We start from the raw sequence: 15,660 nt of genomic DNA on the forward strand, positions 1-15,660 counted from the left end.
GTGTCCGCGCCCCCGGGCGGGCAGAAACCAAACGGCACCCACTGGGGGGGGGGGGGGGGGGTTAATTAATTAATTAGCAGGGGTATAAACTCGTTAGAAGCAAGGGCGGCAGGCCCGGATCGAGGGAGGCCGTGCTGAAGGCAAGTGGCGCTTTGTATTTCCCGGGCGTTTTCTCCGCGGCGGGTTGCTTGAAATGCTTAAGGGCGGAGGGCTTTAGCCGCTCAGAGGCAGCTTCTTCCCTAGGCTGACCTCCTTAAAGCAAATTCAGGCGCTTTCTGCCTCAGTTTTTAAAGCGGTTGGTGCAGAGGGTGACTTCTGACCGCCTCCATCCCCTCAGCGGGTGGCACGGTCACGCAGTGACCTGCGCCCTGCCGGGGGCTCAGCGCTGCCCTGGCCCCACAAAGTGCCCTTCGCCCCCAGCCCAGCACCTCCAGTGCATGGGGAGGCTTACTGAGGCCCCTCCACCCAAGAAAATGCTGCTAAGAGCAGCGCCACACAGGCTGAAGCTGTTAAAAAGCAGCTCTGGGGGTGCTTCCCCCAACCCCATCCCGGTGAGGAGGACGTAGGGCCAGGGTGAGCCGCTCCCCCATGGCTGACACAGTTATGGACCCTATAAATGGGCTGTGGTGCGGTGGTGTCACACTACGAGGTGAGGACAGGCCGGGTGCCCACCTGCCCCGACCCACCACAGCCCCTCAGTGGGACCAGGGGATGGGCTTGGCAGTGGGAGCAGTGATGCAGCCCCACGGCTCTCCTGCAGCTCTCTAGCAAACACGAACGCTTTATTCTAACAGCAGCACCGGTGGGACGACACACCATGCTGTCCACCAAGAGGCGCAGCGCCAGCATCCTGACCGTAAAGGAAATCCTGGAAAATGGGTTCGTGGCGGCGGCCCCCGGGTGTACCCACTCTTCTCCCGTCTGCAGTTACTACGCAGACTCCGGCGCTGCCTCGAGACCAAGCACCTGGGAGCTTCTGGTGGACTTGGAGAGCGTGACAAAAGGCAGCTCTCTGTGTGTCCTGAAGCAGCCGGAGGTGCTGGGCAGCTGCATGAAGGCCGAGCTGCAGAGCCTGACCCAGGGCAGCTCAGACATCAGCCTTGTCTGCTTCTGCAAGACTCCCTACGGCCACGCTGCCTCCGACCTCTCTGGGCTGCCCAGCCAAGCTGGCTGCCTGATGGATGTGGCATCACACAACACTTCCACACCATGCAAGAAAGAAAAGCACCCCAAGCCGCTGGAGAGCCTGCTTTCCAAGAGCACTGAGCACCTGAGTGACTTCCCAACCCCTGGGAAGCCTCCAGGACCCCGATGGGAGATCTCAGAAATAAAAGCCCCCCTGGATGCCAGCCTGTCCCTTGACACAAGCACCGAGGAGCTGAGGTTACTGGGGTGCTCCAAGCCAGACACGCCATCCCTGGAGACCTCCGTCGTCATTCCTCTGACCTGGCCCGGCACCTTCAAGAGGCACCCTGCTCTGCCCCATGGGGCTGCCACCCACGAGGCCCAGCTGAGCGATCTCGAGCCCGTCTCTGCGTTTGCGCACCAAGCCCTGTGCTGCTGCTGCTGCCAAGGCTCCAGACCTGAGACGCTGCCATGAGCTGCCCCACCGGCAGCTCCGGTGAGTTCTGCGGGGTGTGGGCAGCTCGTGCTGGACAACGGGAGCCACATGGCTGGGGCCGGCTTGCTGGTGAGGCACCGAGGTGAAGCTCAAGATCCCCCAGCTGGAGCCAGATTTTAGGGGAAAGGGCTCGGGGCGCTACCAGGTGGCAGCACCCTGCGAGCTGCTGTTGCCGGTACTCAGCCTGACTCCCCGTTCCTCCCCTACGGTTGTCTTTTGTATTAACGCAATAAAGATTTAAGTTTCCTCCTCCGCGTGGTCTCTGGCTCTCTGTGCCCGGCGAGCCCCGCCTGCCCGCCGAGCCTCGCACCGAGCGCACCCAAACCCCCTCCAACCCTCGTCCCCAGCCCGCGGGGCTTATCCCGGGGCAGGGCGAGGGCCCTGGGCCCGGCTCCATCGCTTCCTCCTTCCCCCAGCGGGCCGCGGCCCGGCCGCTTCCCTCCCCGCCCCAAGGCCGGGCCCGGCGGCCGAGGAGGGGCGCGGCGCCCACAAAATGGCCGGGCCCGGGGCCGAGCCCGCCCGCCCGCACACGCCGTTACCTGGCTGCCGGCCCCGGGGGCGGCCGGACGAGGAGGGGAGCAGCGGCCGGGGCCCGGCCCCGCAGCCCGGCCCGGGGCCGGCCGCTGCCCGCGGGGAGCTCGGGCGAGGGAGGCGGCGGCGGGGCTGGGGATCCCTCTTCTGGCACACGGGGAGAAGCACAGCCCGGCGAGCCCGGAGCTGCGGTGCCCGCGCTCCGTCGCTTCCACGGCCCCGGGGAAGAAGCGCACCCATCGCCCCCCTTCCAAAGCTGTTCTTGCCCCCGCCTTACACGTCCACTTTTTTTTTTTTTTCCCTTCTCCACTAGCTGCTTACTGGAGACATGGAGAATTTTTTGTCAAAACCAGCTTGCACCCAACTTCTCTGAAGTGCAGCAATAATTTCATTAATATGTTAAGCCTGTGGCAAGCTGGGTGCCTTAACTCGCCCTTGGCCCAACTTCACTTCTTGAAAGCCTTCACCTGTTTAAACTCCTTCAAAATTCTGTCAATCAGCAAGGAGTGTGTCATATTTTCTTGAGCAAAGCAAGCACTTCTGTTTTCAGAATAACAGTTTAAACACCTCCAGAGGGCCAAAGGGACTGTTCTGAAAGAGAGAAGGCAGCTAGCTATTGCCTCTGCACATATTCACGCTAGAGGTTTTGGCCCCAAAAGAAAAACCTTCATTCACTGAAAAATTCTGTTCTTCTACTTCACTGTTACAACAGCACAACAGACAAACAGTAAACAGGGAGTTGCTTGTCTTCTCTGGCTGCTCAGATGACTTTTTTCTAAAAAAAACGTGTTACAACATCAGGAAGAGGTGACAAAACAACTCTGAAAAGGGACACAGAGAGAGAATGTATTTACAGTTCGAAGTCTAAACACCAAAGAACAGTACAAACCAGATCTATAATTAGCAAGAAGATCACAGTTGTTTGGTTCAACTGCAGTCTGTGCCGGTTGACTGGTTGGTATTGATACTGTAGGGGAAAGATAAAGCTTATTATGTAAATCTGTAGCTGGAATGTACACAGTGCTGCTGTGTGTGAAAAGCACAACCATGTCACTAAAGAAAAATAAATGAAAGAGGAAGAAATGAAAAATTTCAAACATGCTGTTTTGACAAAGGAATGTCTGCAAAGTATGCAGAGATACAACCACTTCTGTCAATATTACACTGGCACATCTCAACTCATTAATGACTGAGTAGATGCTTTGGGGAACCTGCTCTAGGAACGTCTGTACCACGTTGGCATCCAAAACATGAAAGAATGTAAAATGTAAGTGTGGGTTTTAAGGGGAAAAAAAGATGTACATATCTTCTCGGAAAAAAAAAAAAGCAGCTTTGACATTAAAAAACATGGCAGAGCAATATAAGGCACAGACTCACAAAAGTTGCATGGAAAGCCTGAGTGGAGGAAAAATTCAAGTTTCACAGTTTGGGTTCAGATTAAATACAATTTTTTTTGGATGCCAAAGGGCAATCTCACAGTGTTGATAGAAAAAAAACTTTAGCAACGAAGACATTTGGTGTTAATAATATTGACAAGTCTGTTCCTCTCACCACTCATACCCTTGGCTCTATTTTTGCCGTGCACTGAGCTTCAACATGGCATGGTCAATGAATTTCACTTGAGTTTCCATTTTTATGCAATACCTGGCTCACTGTCTCTGGGAATAATTTTAAGTAAAAATATTCCTGAGTTTTCTGCACAGTATCACACTTTTGTGATAGTGAGCCGTCAAATCTTAAAGCCTTTTTAATTCAAACACTGTCCCTCCTTTTCATGATGTTTTTCCAACCTTGTATGAGGCAGTGATGTGCAGCAATGTCATCAGTGCTGAATTTCAAGTCCTCCCCTCCCTGGCAAGAAGTATTTTCCTCCCACAGTAACAAACCCACCTCCTCTTGGCTGACTTTGGCAGAAAGCCAAAAGGTGACTGCCACGGGGTGACAGAGCAGCATCTTTTCACCATCTCCTGAATTTATGGCTGTATTTTCTTCTCCAGTTCACAAGTCAAACCAACAAACTTTCCCCACAGTGCAACTAATGGCTACATGTACACCAAAAGAACCCACAGCAAGCCCTGCTACAAAAAAAAAAAAATAAAAGAAGGACCAAAACTATGTTCTTAGCACAAGATTTTTATATATATATATATATATATATATATATTACAAAATTACAGTTTAAATAAAGAAGTAGAAAAATAAGGAATTACTTGGAAAGTGCTTGTAAAATACAAACACCTCCTCAAAAGGCATTAGTTGTCCAAACTACCACACAGAACTGATCCAAACATTCAGTGAACTACCGAGACAGTCCAATCAATGCGCTGAACACAGAGGTTGAAGAAAGGTGATAAGCACGTTTGTACTAGATCTATCTCAATCGGAGGAAAGCCAGGTCTCAGTTCCCATTCTGGAATCCAGCTTCACTTGTGTCAGTATCATGTTCCTTAGGGAAGGGAAAAGCAGAAACAAAACCAGGAGAATTTTAACTATAGAAATTGTATATAATAATTTGTATACAGTAAGTGTAACTATAAAAATTCAGACTTTCACCTTAAATAGACTATTTGAGAAGCTGGGAGTACTCAGCAGAAACATCTGATCTGCCAAACAGAAGCATCAAACTGACTGCCTGACACAATGCTCCCTGAGAGCAACAATGCTGCTTTCACATCCACATTGTAGCATTAGCAAGCACCGCAAACATTGGTGAGGCCGCATTGCTTTATCATACTGCACAATTAAAACGAACTGTATTTAGCTGAAATTACCCAAACTACACTTGCATGTATTAATCCCCCAATTAAAATAAATGGGAGACTTAATACATTGAGCATTATACATTCTATACAGATTATCAGACATAAGCGTTCTGGATCAAACTTCACTGGCTTACTTCATCGTACATCAAATGCCTCAACACACTGCTGTATCGCCTGAGCGTAACAAGCACAGGTGCTACGAAGATGCATCAGCTTCAGTGCTGGCTGATGCTACTAATAATTCACTTGTAATTCTGTTATTAAAAATACCTGATTCAGTTTCTTAAACTCAACCACTTGGAAGAAGATGTGCTCCAGAATATTTTTGGCATCTTGCTTCTCCTTTGGGAGTTTACTTGTTACTCCTAGGATATCGCCACATTTTCGTATATAAAACTCCAGGTCATCATCAGTACCTAAAAAAGCATCCCAAGGAAGGAGGCAGTTGAACATCACACATACCCATGCTGCCTGGGCAAAAATATACTAAATACCAATCTCCATTCATTTTTCGTATCCTGGGGAATCTTACAAGTAAGTTCAGAGGACTAGCAGTGATGGATTTCTGCAGCTAGTACTTTCTCTTCTTGTTTCAATTTAAGGTGTGTTAAGCATTATCTTAACAGGTACTTACCGATAGTACGAGATATTGCACTGCTAACTCCAAAAAGCATTCCCCAAAATAACCGAAAAGGAAGCCAGCAACTCTCTAACAGCAGGCCTTCCAAGTCATATGTCTACTTAAACGAGGAAAACAACAGACAGAAAGGAAAATGAAACTGCACTGCTGCTAACCGATGTTTTCAAGACCAGTAAGCCATGTATCAACTTCCAAGGCTCAGAGCAATATTGGCCCAGAATTACAACTGGATTTCCACGAAACACCTATTTCCCTCCAAAAACTTTTATATAAAAGTGTGTGTAAACAATCAGTTTGCTCCGCTTACATTTGTTTGTAATCTCTGCAAGACGAGCTTTCTCAGATGAAAAGGTTTCATCCAAGTCAAACAGCTCCAGAGGGGGAGGAGGCAACTCTCTGAAAGCAGGTGGAAAAACCTTGAAGAGAATCAGCACAATTTATTGCCAATTATTTTTCTTATACTTCACAAATCTCTAAGATACCAGTTTTAGACTGGACTTGAAGAAACCTATTATAAAGTCAAAAGCACCTCCAAAACCCAGAGTACAAAGGTACAACCTTTTAAAAATTCCACTTGTATTTCATAAAAATAACTGAATATTCCAAAAGAATTTAGTCATGAGTATGCCAGAGTTATCACCTAGCATCACAACTAGACATACTGCATTTGCATGGTTTGTTTTTAATTTTGTCCCAGGAGACACGGGTGATTCAGTTTAGTATTCAGATAGTCAAGGCACTAAGCAGGCCATAACAACTCACACTGAAACGTATCTACATTAATTCTGGTAAGGGTATTTTCTTTATTATGCAGTCACCACTTATGCCGCAAGTGTAACTGTGCAATTAACAGGGCTTACAGGCGCTTAAAAGAGTACTTCATTTCTAAATGAACACATTTTTAAAAAGCAGCACATGAGACACTACTTTCAGTTGCATCCCTGCAGCTGTCAGCATCACAGTAACATTTCCCCAGTGGCCAAGCCAAAAAAGGATGGAGCCATGATGGCAAAAGGCAGATACCTGCATTTTGAGAAAAGTTCGACACTGCAGTAGCTCCTGTTGCTGCCAGCACAAATCTCTGCTGGTAAAAGGTTGGCCAGCCTTTGCTGTAAAAAAGCTATTTCACTTTCTGCTTCCTGAACAGATGCAGAAGATCGAAGAATAGTAGGACAGACTGGCACCTCCCCTGGCAGCAGTCAGTGTATTGCTTACAATACATTGCTTTCTGAAATGCCACCTTCTGTTTTCACAGTAAAAGGTAAAAGCCAAACCCCAGTGGCTCACAGGACTGGGAGCAGCTAGTTGGCTGAAGGGATTAGATATGCAAGGCATTCTGAGCTCTCTAGGAAAGTTCAGCTATGGTACCAGATGCTACATGTGAATTCTTAGCAACAGAACTTGAAAAGCATAAATAAGAACTCCTTAGAAGATTTTGCAATGTATTCATCTCCGAAGTCATTAATTATTACTACAGCATTTCTCTCCTTCTCTTTTTTAAAAGAAATACGGAAATGAGAGTTTTTATGTGAAACAAAGACTCTCCATATCCTTTATCGGCATGGAGATTTTACTTACAGCTGGCTGGAGGACGGGTAGTGGAGTCTCAAATTGAGGCTGAATAAGTTGGAGAGGTTCATGCTTCACATTCAGCTGTTCATAAGCTCTGCAGCACAGAAGACGACAGCATGACAGGAGAAATAACACACCATCCGTTTCCATTTGCATGCATTAAAGGCTATAGAAGTTAATTTTTACAAAATACCGGGGTCAACATTTTGCACAAAGTAATAGCACGAAACTGGGACGTACAATTTTTGAAGGACCCCAGAGAACTACATATCGGTAATAACTGACTTCTAAAGCAAACAAGTTAGTTAAAATTACGACTGAGAAGACAATAATGATAGCTGGATATATCAGATGAGGAAAAAGAAGGAAGCCACACCTCTCAATTCTTCAAACAACTTTTAAAGAGATGAATGTGCACGAGGAAAAAGTAATCCAGTTCAAAAAAAGCTGATTGGGGATTTCAAAGAAGTTTTACAGAAAGTCCCTAACCAAAAGCCATTAAAAAATTATTTGTTATGGGATCAGAAGAAACATCTCACGACGAATTCACATCTACTGAAAATACAAGAAATATGGAGCAGGAAGAAAGTGTCTGCAAGAGTGGAGTTTCATGAAATCTGTGTTAAGCCTGCTATTATTCAACGTGCTCATACGTGACCTAGATAACGTGAGTTATAAGGGACAAAGCTGCTAGTGCTACAAATCTGATAAAACTCAGCAACAGATAAATCTCAAGCTGGAATTATTGGGAAATGCAAAGGTGAATGAAATTCAGCTTCAGTCAATGCCAAGTAAAACGTAAGTGGAAAAACTACTAGCTCTCAGTTACCACTTCAGAAAGTACCCAACGTCGCTGCAGACAGTTCTACTAAAAATATCAGTTCACTGAGTCAGCAACAGTAAGAAAAAGGAAAAAAAGAACATCAGAAACTACAGCTAAGAGAAGAAGCAAACCAATGTCATGCTCAAACCTCTGGTATATCCATATTCAGAATGCTGCCTACAGCTCAGTCTCTTCTGCTCCTAAGCAGACACAGTACACACAAGCAGAAAATGCAGAATACAGAATGCAAAAATAATTAAATAAAAAATTCACAGCTGCTGACTTGATAACTGCAGGGAGGGCAGTTGTATCCAGCTGATAAAGGGATGTATCAAACAGCTTTGTGAAGTCTCTCGGGTTCTCATCTCCTTCTTGCAGACAGACTCGCAGTTGTTCAGACAGCGCAGCTGTATCTGGGAGCATGGTATAGTCTGAAATCTGAACATACGCACAGACACACGCCATTATGCTTTAAAAAGAGCAATCCATTTACATAGCCTCTTTCTAGTTGATACCTCACCTAAAATCTCATCCATAAGTAATTATTTCACTCTTTACCAGGTATGACCCTTTGCAGTGCAGATTACTAGATCAGGAAGCTGTGCAAATTCTGCTGTATTAGCTGTAGAGCCACTTGCCACATGAATGGAGCCTCTGAATTTCTGTTAATTCTTGTTAAAGTAAAAAAAGGCTTACTAGTCAACTGTGCAAGACTTGTTCTTTTTATGCATAAAGAGTATACATTTTTTCCTATTTCCAAATAAAAATAACATTTGCATATGCCGGAAAAAAAAAAAAAAACTAACCTAAACTAAATTTGATGTAAACTCAAGTGCATACTTACTAGCCTGGAACAGCAAATAGTCTCATAAACACAGGCAAATTGGGAAGAGCCTTTCGCAATTGAAACTGTACGCGTAAGCACCAATCTAAGTCTAACACATACATTTTTTCAATTTATATTTTATGCGCAGTCCATCTGTCTACTCAACCTCTTACCTTGAATAACGGGTGTGTAACAACAACAGTATTCACCTAGCTGTTAGCCATTTTGCTCTAAGTACATGTTTTGGTAAAACAGGTGCTGCTGGATCACACTATTATTTACTTCCATGTGACGGATCTCTCTTACCTCAGGGTCCTCCATATCCATCTGGTTTAAATGGATATCTGATGTTGTGAGCCATTGGAAAAGCACGTCCTGGGGAAGGGTAAAACTTTACTTTCAGGAAGGTCTGAGTAATCTACTATAATACTTAAACACTCGTAATTTAATTTAATAAATTAAATAGAGTGAAAAAGAAAAAATAGGTAGTAAGTCAAATAATATCTAGGGATAAAATACAAACTTTATATGTATTTACTTAGGGAAGCAGTGAGTCGTGACAACGAGCACACTTTGTGTGAGATGTATGCTTTCAGGAGAACACCCTTCTTACACATAATGGTATACAGTGCACTTTGGAAAGTGCATTGTGATCGCCACGTATCAGGAGCTATACATGCAAAGGTTTATTAATCATAACGCAATAATCAAGCACCAAAGAAACTATGAAAAAGTAATAAATAAATAAATAAAAAGATCTACTGACCATTTTAATAACAATAAAGTGGTGAACAGAAATAGGAAAAGTTTTTCAGAGTCCTACAACGTAAGCTGTGTCTTTAAAAAGTCCTCCTGCTACTTGTGCTCTGACCAAGTCCCCAGGATGTTAGCACAGGGTCAGAATCTCCGCACTGAATCAATTTCATAGCTGTCTTGCTCTACGCTTTAAGAGGAACCCGGTAAGCTTGGATTTCTTTAGAACTGCTGTGAAAACTTTTTTTTTTTTTTAAACTTACCATGATCTTACCGTTTTCTTCTTTATCTAAATATTGGTCACTGAACATGTGGCAAGATCCCAATGCTGCCATCTTTCCACCTTGACTCTATCAATAAAGAATATAATATAGCAAAAAAATCCTTCCAAATCATAGTTTTCGAGGCAATTGTTAATGGCATCCAATTACAAAGCAATTTAAAGAAATAAGAAATTTTGGAATAAGTAGTGCCAAAGGCAGTTTCAAACGTGGCACGCTCACAAGAGCACAGCATTATTAAAAGAGCATATGCTCTTAAGGCTCATAAAATTACAAAAAATACTGATCTGCATTTCATAAGATTAGAAAGACAACTGGCTGGCAATCAACAAAATCCCAGTATCATCAACAGTAGCTGCACATAGGTTATTTTTGCAGAAAAAAATATTTTTTTTCCATGAAGCAAAAAAGAACTAAGTAAATGAATGCAAACCTGAAGGACAATGACACGTGCATGTCAATAGAGCACAGATGCACATCAGTTAACGAGAGAAGAGTTTGGTAATTTCATTATTTCTAATATGAAAATGCAAAATATTCTGGTTGTTATATTTTCATTTAGCTAAATCAAACATGCATGAAGATGCATTCATGAAACATCTTTGGAATTCTTCTCTAACCAGATTATCCCTTAATCCTTCCACAAGGACACACACAAAAAATTGTAAGTTTTCAACAGAACAAAAAAGCCTGTATGCTCCCCGCACCAACTGTGAAACTCGCAGCATAATATAACCATAAAGACCGCTGTAATGAGTTTGAAGATACCTCAAACAGAGCTCCAGCCTGTCTAACAATTTCTGATGTTTCTTACTCCATGTTTTGCAAACAAAGTTTTAACTTGAATTCTACACACTTTATCCACAACAGCATAACTAGACAGCATCCTCTGCTCTTACTTTCCACTCCTTCACTTTCTGTTGCTGTTCTTTACCGTATCTCTTTTGTGCTCCAAGAGATTTTGTTTTCCTTCTGACAAGTTGCTCTGCTCTGCCTGAAAGAGAACCTCTGTCTCTGGCTTCATCTTCTACCTTTTTGTCTCCAACTTCCACAAACTAGACAAGGAAAAATGATGCCATCTATTTGATGTTCACATCATAGTATTTTATTACAGGAAGAACTACCTGCATGATGTGTAATGGTTTCCATTTCAGTGATCAACCCATGCGAAAGACCTCTTGGAGGTACAAACAAGTTATGTGGATTTGACTTCCAGACTAACGTAGTTGTTACAATTCTCAGAAGAAAACACTTTCTTCTAACACTTCTAAAGTGTTTTTTTTCGTAACACTTCTAAAGTTATGGCTTTACATAACCCAGATGACTTACATTACAAAGACAGCCTTTTTACAGTAATGCAAATCATTTCACGATTATCACGGGTGCAAGGTTAGGCATGAGCCTACAGGCCCATTCGATCTATGCACAAATATTGTGTGTGGAGAGGGATTTTATTTCATCTTCTGACAGCTGCAGATAAAATGCAAACGGTAAGTGTACTTGTAAATTCACTTCACGCTGCTGCATGGTCTTTGATTTACAGGGTGCATTTCAGCAACAACACGGAAGAATGAATAGAGGCATCCTCAGAAAAAAAAAAAATCACCTTCCTGCCTAAGATATCAAAAAACACAGTAGTGTTAGCAACTCATCTGCACAGTAAAATGTGTGCTAACGTAATTGTATCCAGGAGCAATATTAATTTGTTGTACCCATCAACTACTACTTAGTTTTCAAATTTTATTTATTTTTAATAAGCTAACAAAGGACAGATCCTCTTCGTTAACTTAGTATCAATGAAACTAATAATCTCATCAAACAGTCACTGAAACTATGAAGAAAACAAAACAATGAAACATTACAGAAGAACTAAAAATACCGCTCTGGCATCCAAATAAATAAATAGTCTTCCCTAGTGCTCCCAGAAAAAAAAAAATCACAATTTTTGTGGGGAGCGGGGGTAGAATGCATGGTTTGTTTCATGAAGAATCATACCTCATGCTGATAGAAAGCAAGAATAGGCCTGTTGAGCGGGAAGCAGACAGATCCTGTTGACAAAACAGCCACCGCTGGCTTCATCACATTCAACGTGGCACCAAACGGATACACAAAAGTGAGAGCTCTGCAAAGAAATACAAAACATCCTGAAGTACCTGCACTTATCAGGTAGGCTGGACATATTTATAAGACTCAGTTTATCTGCCTAAACTGAGCAGTTTAATTGTACACTGGTGGTGGAATGTCAAAAGCCATGCTTTGAAAAAGTCAGATCATTAAAATGACATTTTAGTCTCTTTCTACAGGCATTCCCAGGTTGACAACTCGTCTCACATAGCAAAGATTGCTTTTGATTTCTGTTTGCCTACTCCTGTATCTGAGAGAAGTGCAGGGCTATTTAACTCATAGACAAATATATATTCTGAAACAAAACTATATTAAATGTTTTTACACTTACATTTTTCCTTGTAAACAACCATGCAGTTACTTATTAGTCTATAAACCAGCAGCAAGAAAGAATACAAACATATGAAGTTATTTACGGAAAAACTGTATTCTTCTCAATGCCTCCTCACTTCTCTGCAGAATAGAGCAGTACAGACAGAAAGTTAAAAATTATAACAAACGTCTATCTTACCCTGGAGTAAAACTCTCTAAAAATTGTAGGGTTCCTCTTGTCCACAGCCAGACCACCCACTATCTAGAGCTTATTCACATTTATGCTGTTTAATAAAACTCAAATCTACAGATGAGGGAAAAAAAAAAAAGGATCTAGTCAGGAGAGTAATAATTCACCTCAAAATCTATCACTCCTGCTCCTTAAGTGGCTATCAAGAGTTACTAAACAGTCTCCTTTCCAGATATAACCTTGAGAAGCAAGAAGCTGACATAAACACATTAGAAAACTTCAACACAAGTGAAATAAACTCCTGCTAGATTACGAGTCTGCTAATTGAGTTAGGCTAAATCTTTTCACACCAGCTACCTGAAAGGAAAACACTTACTGCAAGTCGTGTCTGCTTCCATCTTCATCTGTTGTCTCAAGTGCTGTTTTTCTTGCAGCTTCACTGATTCCCCTAAAACATATTGAAAAGCAAAACCTAGTGAACAAACGATGGATTAACACAGTTCACTGTAAAGGTCCATATAGCCAAAATGTTTACCTATTCAAAACTCCATCAGAGATAAGAGCTTCTTTTGGGTGGTGGTACTTGTAATATACATTTCGTACAACAGCATCTTGAATTAAAAGAAATAAATAAAAAATAGTAAATTTACATCTTCACTGATCAATATGCCAGACACAGCAATGTAAAATGAGTATAGTTCTTGGCTTCCCTGGATGTTTGCTTCTAACACCAAAACACTGGCATGCAGCTCTCAAAAGAATTCAGACCAGCATTCAGATCAGCCTTCACTACCACTTCCTTCTGCACTTAAGGGGTTAGAACAGGAATACATTTGCAAGTTCAAATAAAAATATGAAAAATAAACATCTCCATGTCTTCCACATTTCTACAGATTAAAAAAGAAGATCAAATTAAAAGAATACGTATCAAGTTTGTCAAGTTCAAATTATTTTTTAATCTATCTATTTTTATCTACCTTTCAAAAGCACGAAGCTCATAGTGTTGATTCAAACAAACAAACAAAAAACTGAGCCTAAGGGACCAAATACCACCAAAGAGCCTAAAAATATTTCATGTACACTGAGACACACAGCTGATTTATATACTTTGGCTGTGCAAAACCTAAGAAATGGCATTTTACTGGTCTGCTAAAGGAAAGAGCCACTGTTGATTTAGGGTGAGCATGGAGTGATTCAACTCATTAAAATGTGTGGAAACAAATTTCTAAAGTGAAAGGCCTTTTAACCAATAAATGTCATTAGTAGTAATTTTATTTTAGTAAATACCATCAAAGTTGTCAAATATAGCAAAGGCACAGAGATGGCTGAGTTGCTACCAAGCCACTTGTTGCTGTCAAGTTTCCACATCAATGGAAAGCTCTTGGTGTGTTTCACTATTAGGCTTCCATGCACGTGCAGATTTCAGGAGACAGTATCTCAAAAAGATACAAAAACATACTTTGTGAGAGGGATCTGCAAGGCTCATACCTACAAAGACTGAACCTGCCCTTTTAATTTTGCTGAAAACGTAAGAATAAAAGGTATCAGTAAGCCCCATTACCATTATTGAAAACAATTCCATATTCTTCTAACAAAAAGTTAATATTTGTGCCAGATCGGGACTCTCCGCCTTCTCTTAGCATCACCAGGATGGCTCCACCATCCTCCAGGAATTTCTTCAGAACCAAAAACTAAAAGACAACAAACATCCACAAAAACATACATGAAAGAAGCTAAAAGCAAGACTGCAAGAAGTTGTACTGAGATGAAGGAAGGTAAATGATTCTATTTCCAATGAACTTGAATGATCCTATGAGAAAAGCATTCAAATCTTAATTTGTGTAAATTCGTATAAAGTAGTAATATTGTAAAGTCTTCTTTGCTGTTCTTTTCTATTTCACGTTAAGCCAACCTTAAATACAACAAACTTGCTAACAATCACTGACTTCTTACCTCAGCAGCACTGAACTTTTCTCTTGGACCAGCCGTTATCCACAGTTTCACCCCAAACAGTTTCTCAGATGTGATCTCATCTTTTAAGCTATGAACAGATCAGTAAGAAAACACGTTATTTGGGGATACGGTCCTGAACCACAACTTTTTCTTTCTTTTTTTTTTTTAAAGAACCAGCAAACAAACATAAAGCAAATTACTTCAGTGGCCTCACATCCTTTTATCTTGGTTTAAAACTGATAACTCGAGCGACAATAACCCTTAGAAATCTGAACCTATCAAATCGCAAAGAACCTCTAAAGCTACACTTCTTTTTTTGCTCCAGAACTGGTACAAACTGCCGCAACTGCTGCTAAAATTTGTACCAAGTAGGTCTCCTCCTTCTTCCTTTCCCCTCTGGACTTACTCCGTCGTGGACAGACAGGCGATAACCCCGTGCACAAGGGCCGATTTCTTTTTATCCCAACCTCTAAAAGGTGCGGTTGCAATGCCTCCCGCGCAAGCTAAGGCCTCTCTTCCACGGCTGGGCCACCCGAGGGCTCCACACAAAGGCAGCCGGGCGCTGGGTGCGGCCGCAAAGCTCCTGCCACAGCCTGCCACCAGCGCAATAAGCGGGCACCGGGCTACGAGGCGCCCTCGGGAGGAGACCCGCGGCCGGAGGAAACCCTCGGTGGCCTCGCGGCCCCCCCCCCCAGGGCTGCCCCCGGCGGCGGCCCCGCCGCCCTCACCTCAGGATCCTCCAGTTCCCCCGCAGCCTTTTGCGCCAGGCCTTGTAGCTGCCGGTGAGAGTGAAAGCCTCCCCCTTGGACGCGTTGAAGACGATGGCGTTCCGCGGGCCCTTCTCCATACGGCGACCCGGGGTTAAGCTGCGGGAAGGCCGGGAGCGGCGGCCGGGAGCGGCGGCCGAGCGGAGCCACCCTCCGCGCCCCGCCGGCCGGGGCACGGGGCAGTAGCCGGAGCCGAAGCGAGGCCGCCCCAGGCCCGGCAGTTCCCCGCCGCCCAGCAACGCGCACGCGCCGCCCCCCCCCCCCCCGCGCTGGGGGCCGTTGCGGTGGTTTGCTCCGTTCCTCGGGAAACCAGGGGGCGGGGCCGTACCACTGCGGCGGGCCGGGGGGAGCCGCGCTCCGCCCCGCCGCCCGCTGAGGGGAGCTGCGGCGCCGGGCAAGCCGGGACGTGGAGGCAGCCCCGTCAGGGAGGCTTGCGCACCCCTGAGGGGCTCCCCCCGGGCCCAAATAAGGGCTTATAATTAAAAATTAACCACTTCACAGCACC

General features: G+C 43.9%; 2 protein-coding genes across 3 annotated transcripts; one reads left to right on the forward strand and one right to left on the reverse strand.

Moving 5' to 3' along the window:
- Positions 1–7: 7 nt before the first annotated feature.
- On the forward strand, positions 8–1,873 carry LOC118248932 (uncharacterized). The gene is made up of 2 exons (XM_035548405.2): positions 8–140; positions 795–1,873. Exon 2 carries the CDS (start codon positions 818–820, stop codon positions 1,598–1,600), a length of 783 nt encoding a protein of 260 aa, XP_035404298.1. The 5' UTR covers positions 8–140; positions 795–817; the 3' UTR covers positions 1,601–1,873.
- Positions 1,874–2,880: 1,007 nt separating this feature from the next.
- Positions 2,881–15,405, reverse strand: IFT52 (intraflagellar transport 52). 2 transcript variants are annotated; one of them, XM_035548447.2, is made up of 13 exons: positions 15,117–15,405; positions 14,389–14,476; positions 13,997–14,126; positions 12,971–13,046; positions 12,812–12,883; positions 11,805–11,931; positions 9,792–9,878; positions 9,082–9,150; positions 8,233–8,387; positions 7,133–7,220; positions 5,862–5,970; positions 5,185–5,330; positions 2,881–4,598 (listed from the first exon to the last, which is right to left on the reverse strand). In XM_035548447.2, exons 1-13 carry the CDS (start codon positions 15,233–15,235, stop codon positions 4,551–4,553), a joined length of 1,314 nt encoding a protein of 437 aa, XP_035404340.1. In that variant the 5' UTR covers positions 15,236–15,405; the 3' UTR covers positions 2,881–4,550. The 2 variants fall into 2 exon arrangements, with proteins under 2 accessions (XP_035404340.1, XP_035404341.1); XM_035548448.2 differs by lacking the exons at positions 13,997–14,126; positions 15,117–15,405 and having other exon boundaries at positions 14,389–14,457.
- Positions 15,406–15,660: the final 255 nt, after the last annotated feature.

This window comes from Cygnus atratus, chromosome 16 (assembly GCF_013377495.2).
Source record: "Cygnus atratus isolate AKBS03 ecotype Queensland, Australia chromosome 16, CAtr_DNAZoo_HiC_assembly, whole genome shotgun sequence".
NCBI classification, from domain to species: domain Eukaryota; kingdom Metazoa; phylum Chordata; class Aves; order Anseriformes; family Anatidae; genus Cygnus; species Cygnus atratus.

What these genes read in the sequence shown, in the direction of transcription:
- IFT52 (XM_035548447.2), bottom strand. Translation starts at nt 15,235, where the DNA reads ATGGAGAAGGGCCCGCGGAACGCCATCGTCTTCAACGCGTCCAAGGGG. An exon ending in AAGAAAACGGTAAGATCATG is followed by an intron (nt 9,151 to 9,791) that starts GTAAGTTTAAAA and finishes ACCCTTCCCCAG; the next exon opens with GACGTGCTTTTCCAATGGCT. An exon ending in TGCAGAGATTACAAACAAAT is followed by an intron (nt 5,331 to 5,861) that starts GTAAGCGGAGCA and finishes ATGCTTTTTTAG; the next exon opens with GTACTGATGATGACCTGGAG.
- LOC118248932 (XM_035548405.2), top strand. Translation starts at nt 818, where the DNA reads ATGCTGTCCACCAAGAGGCGCAGCGCCAGCATCCTGACCGTAAAGGAA.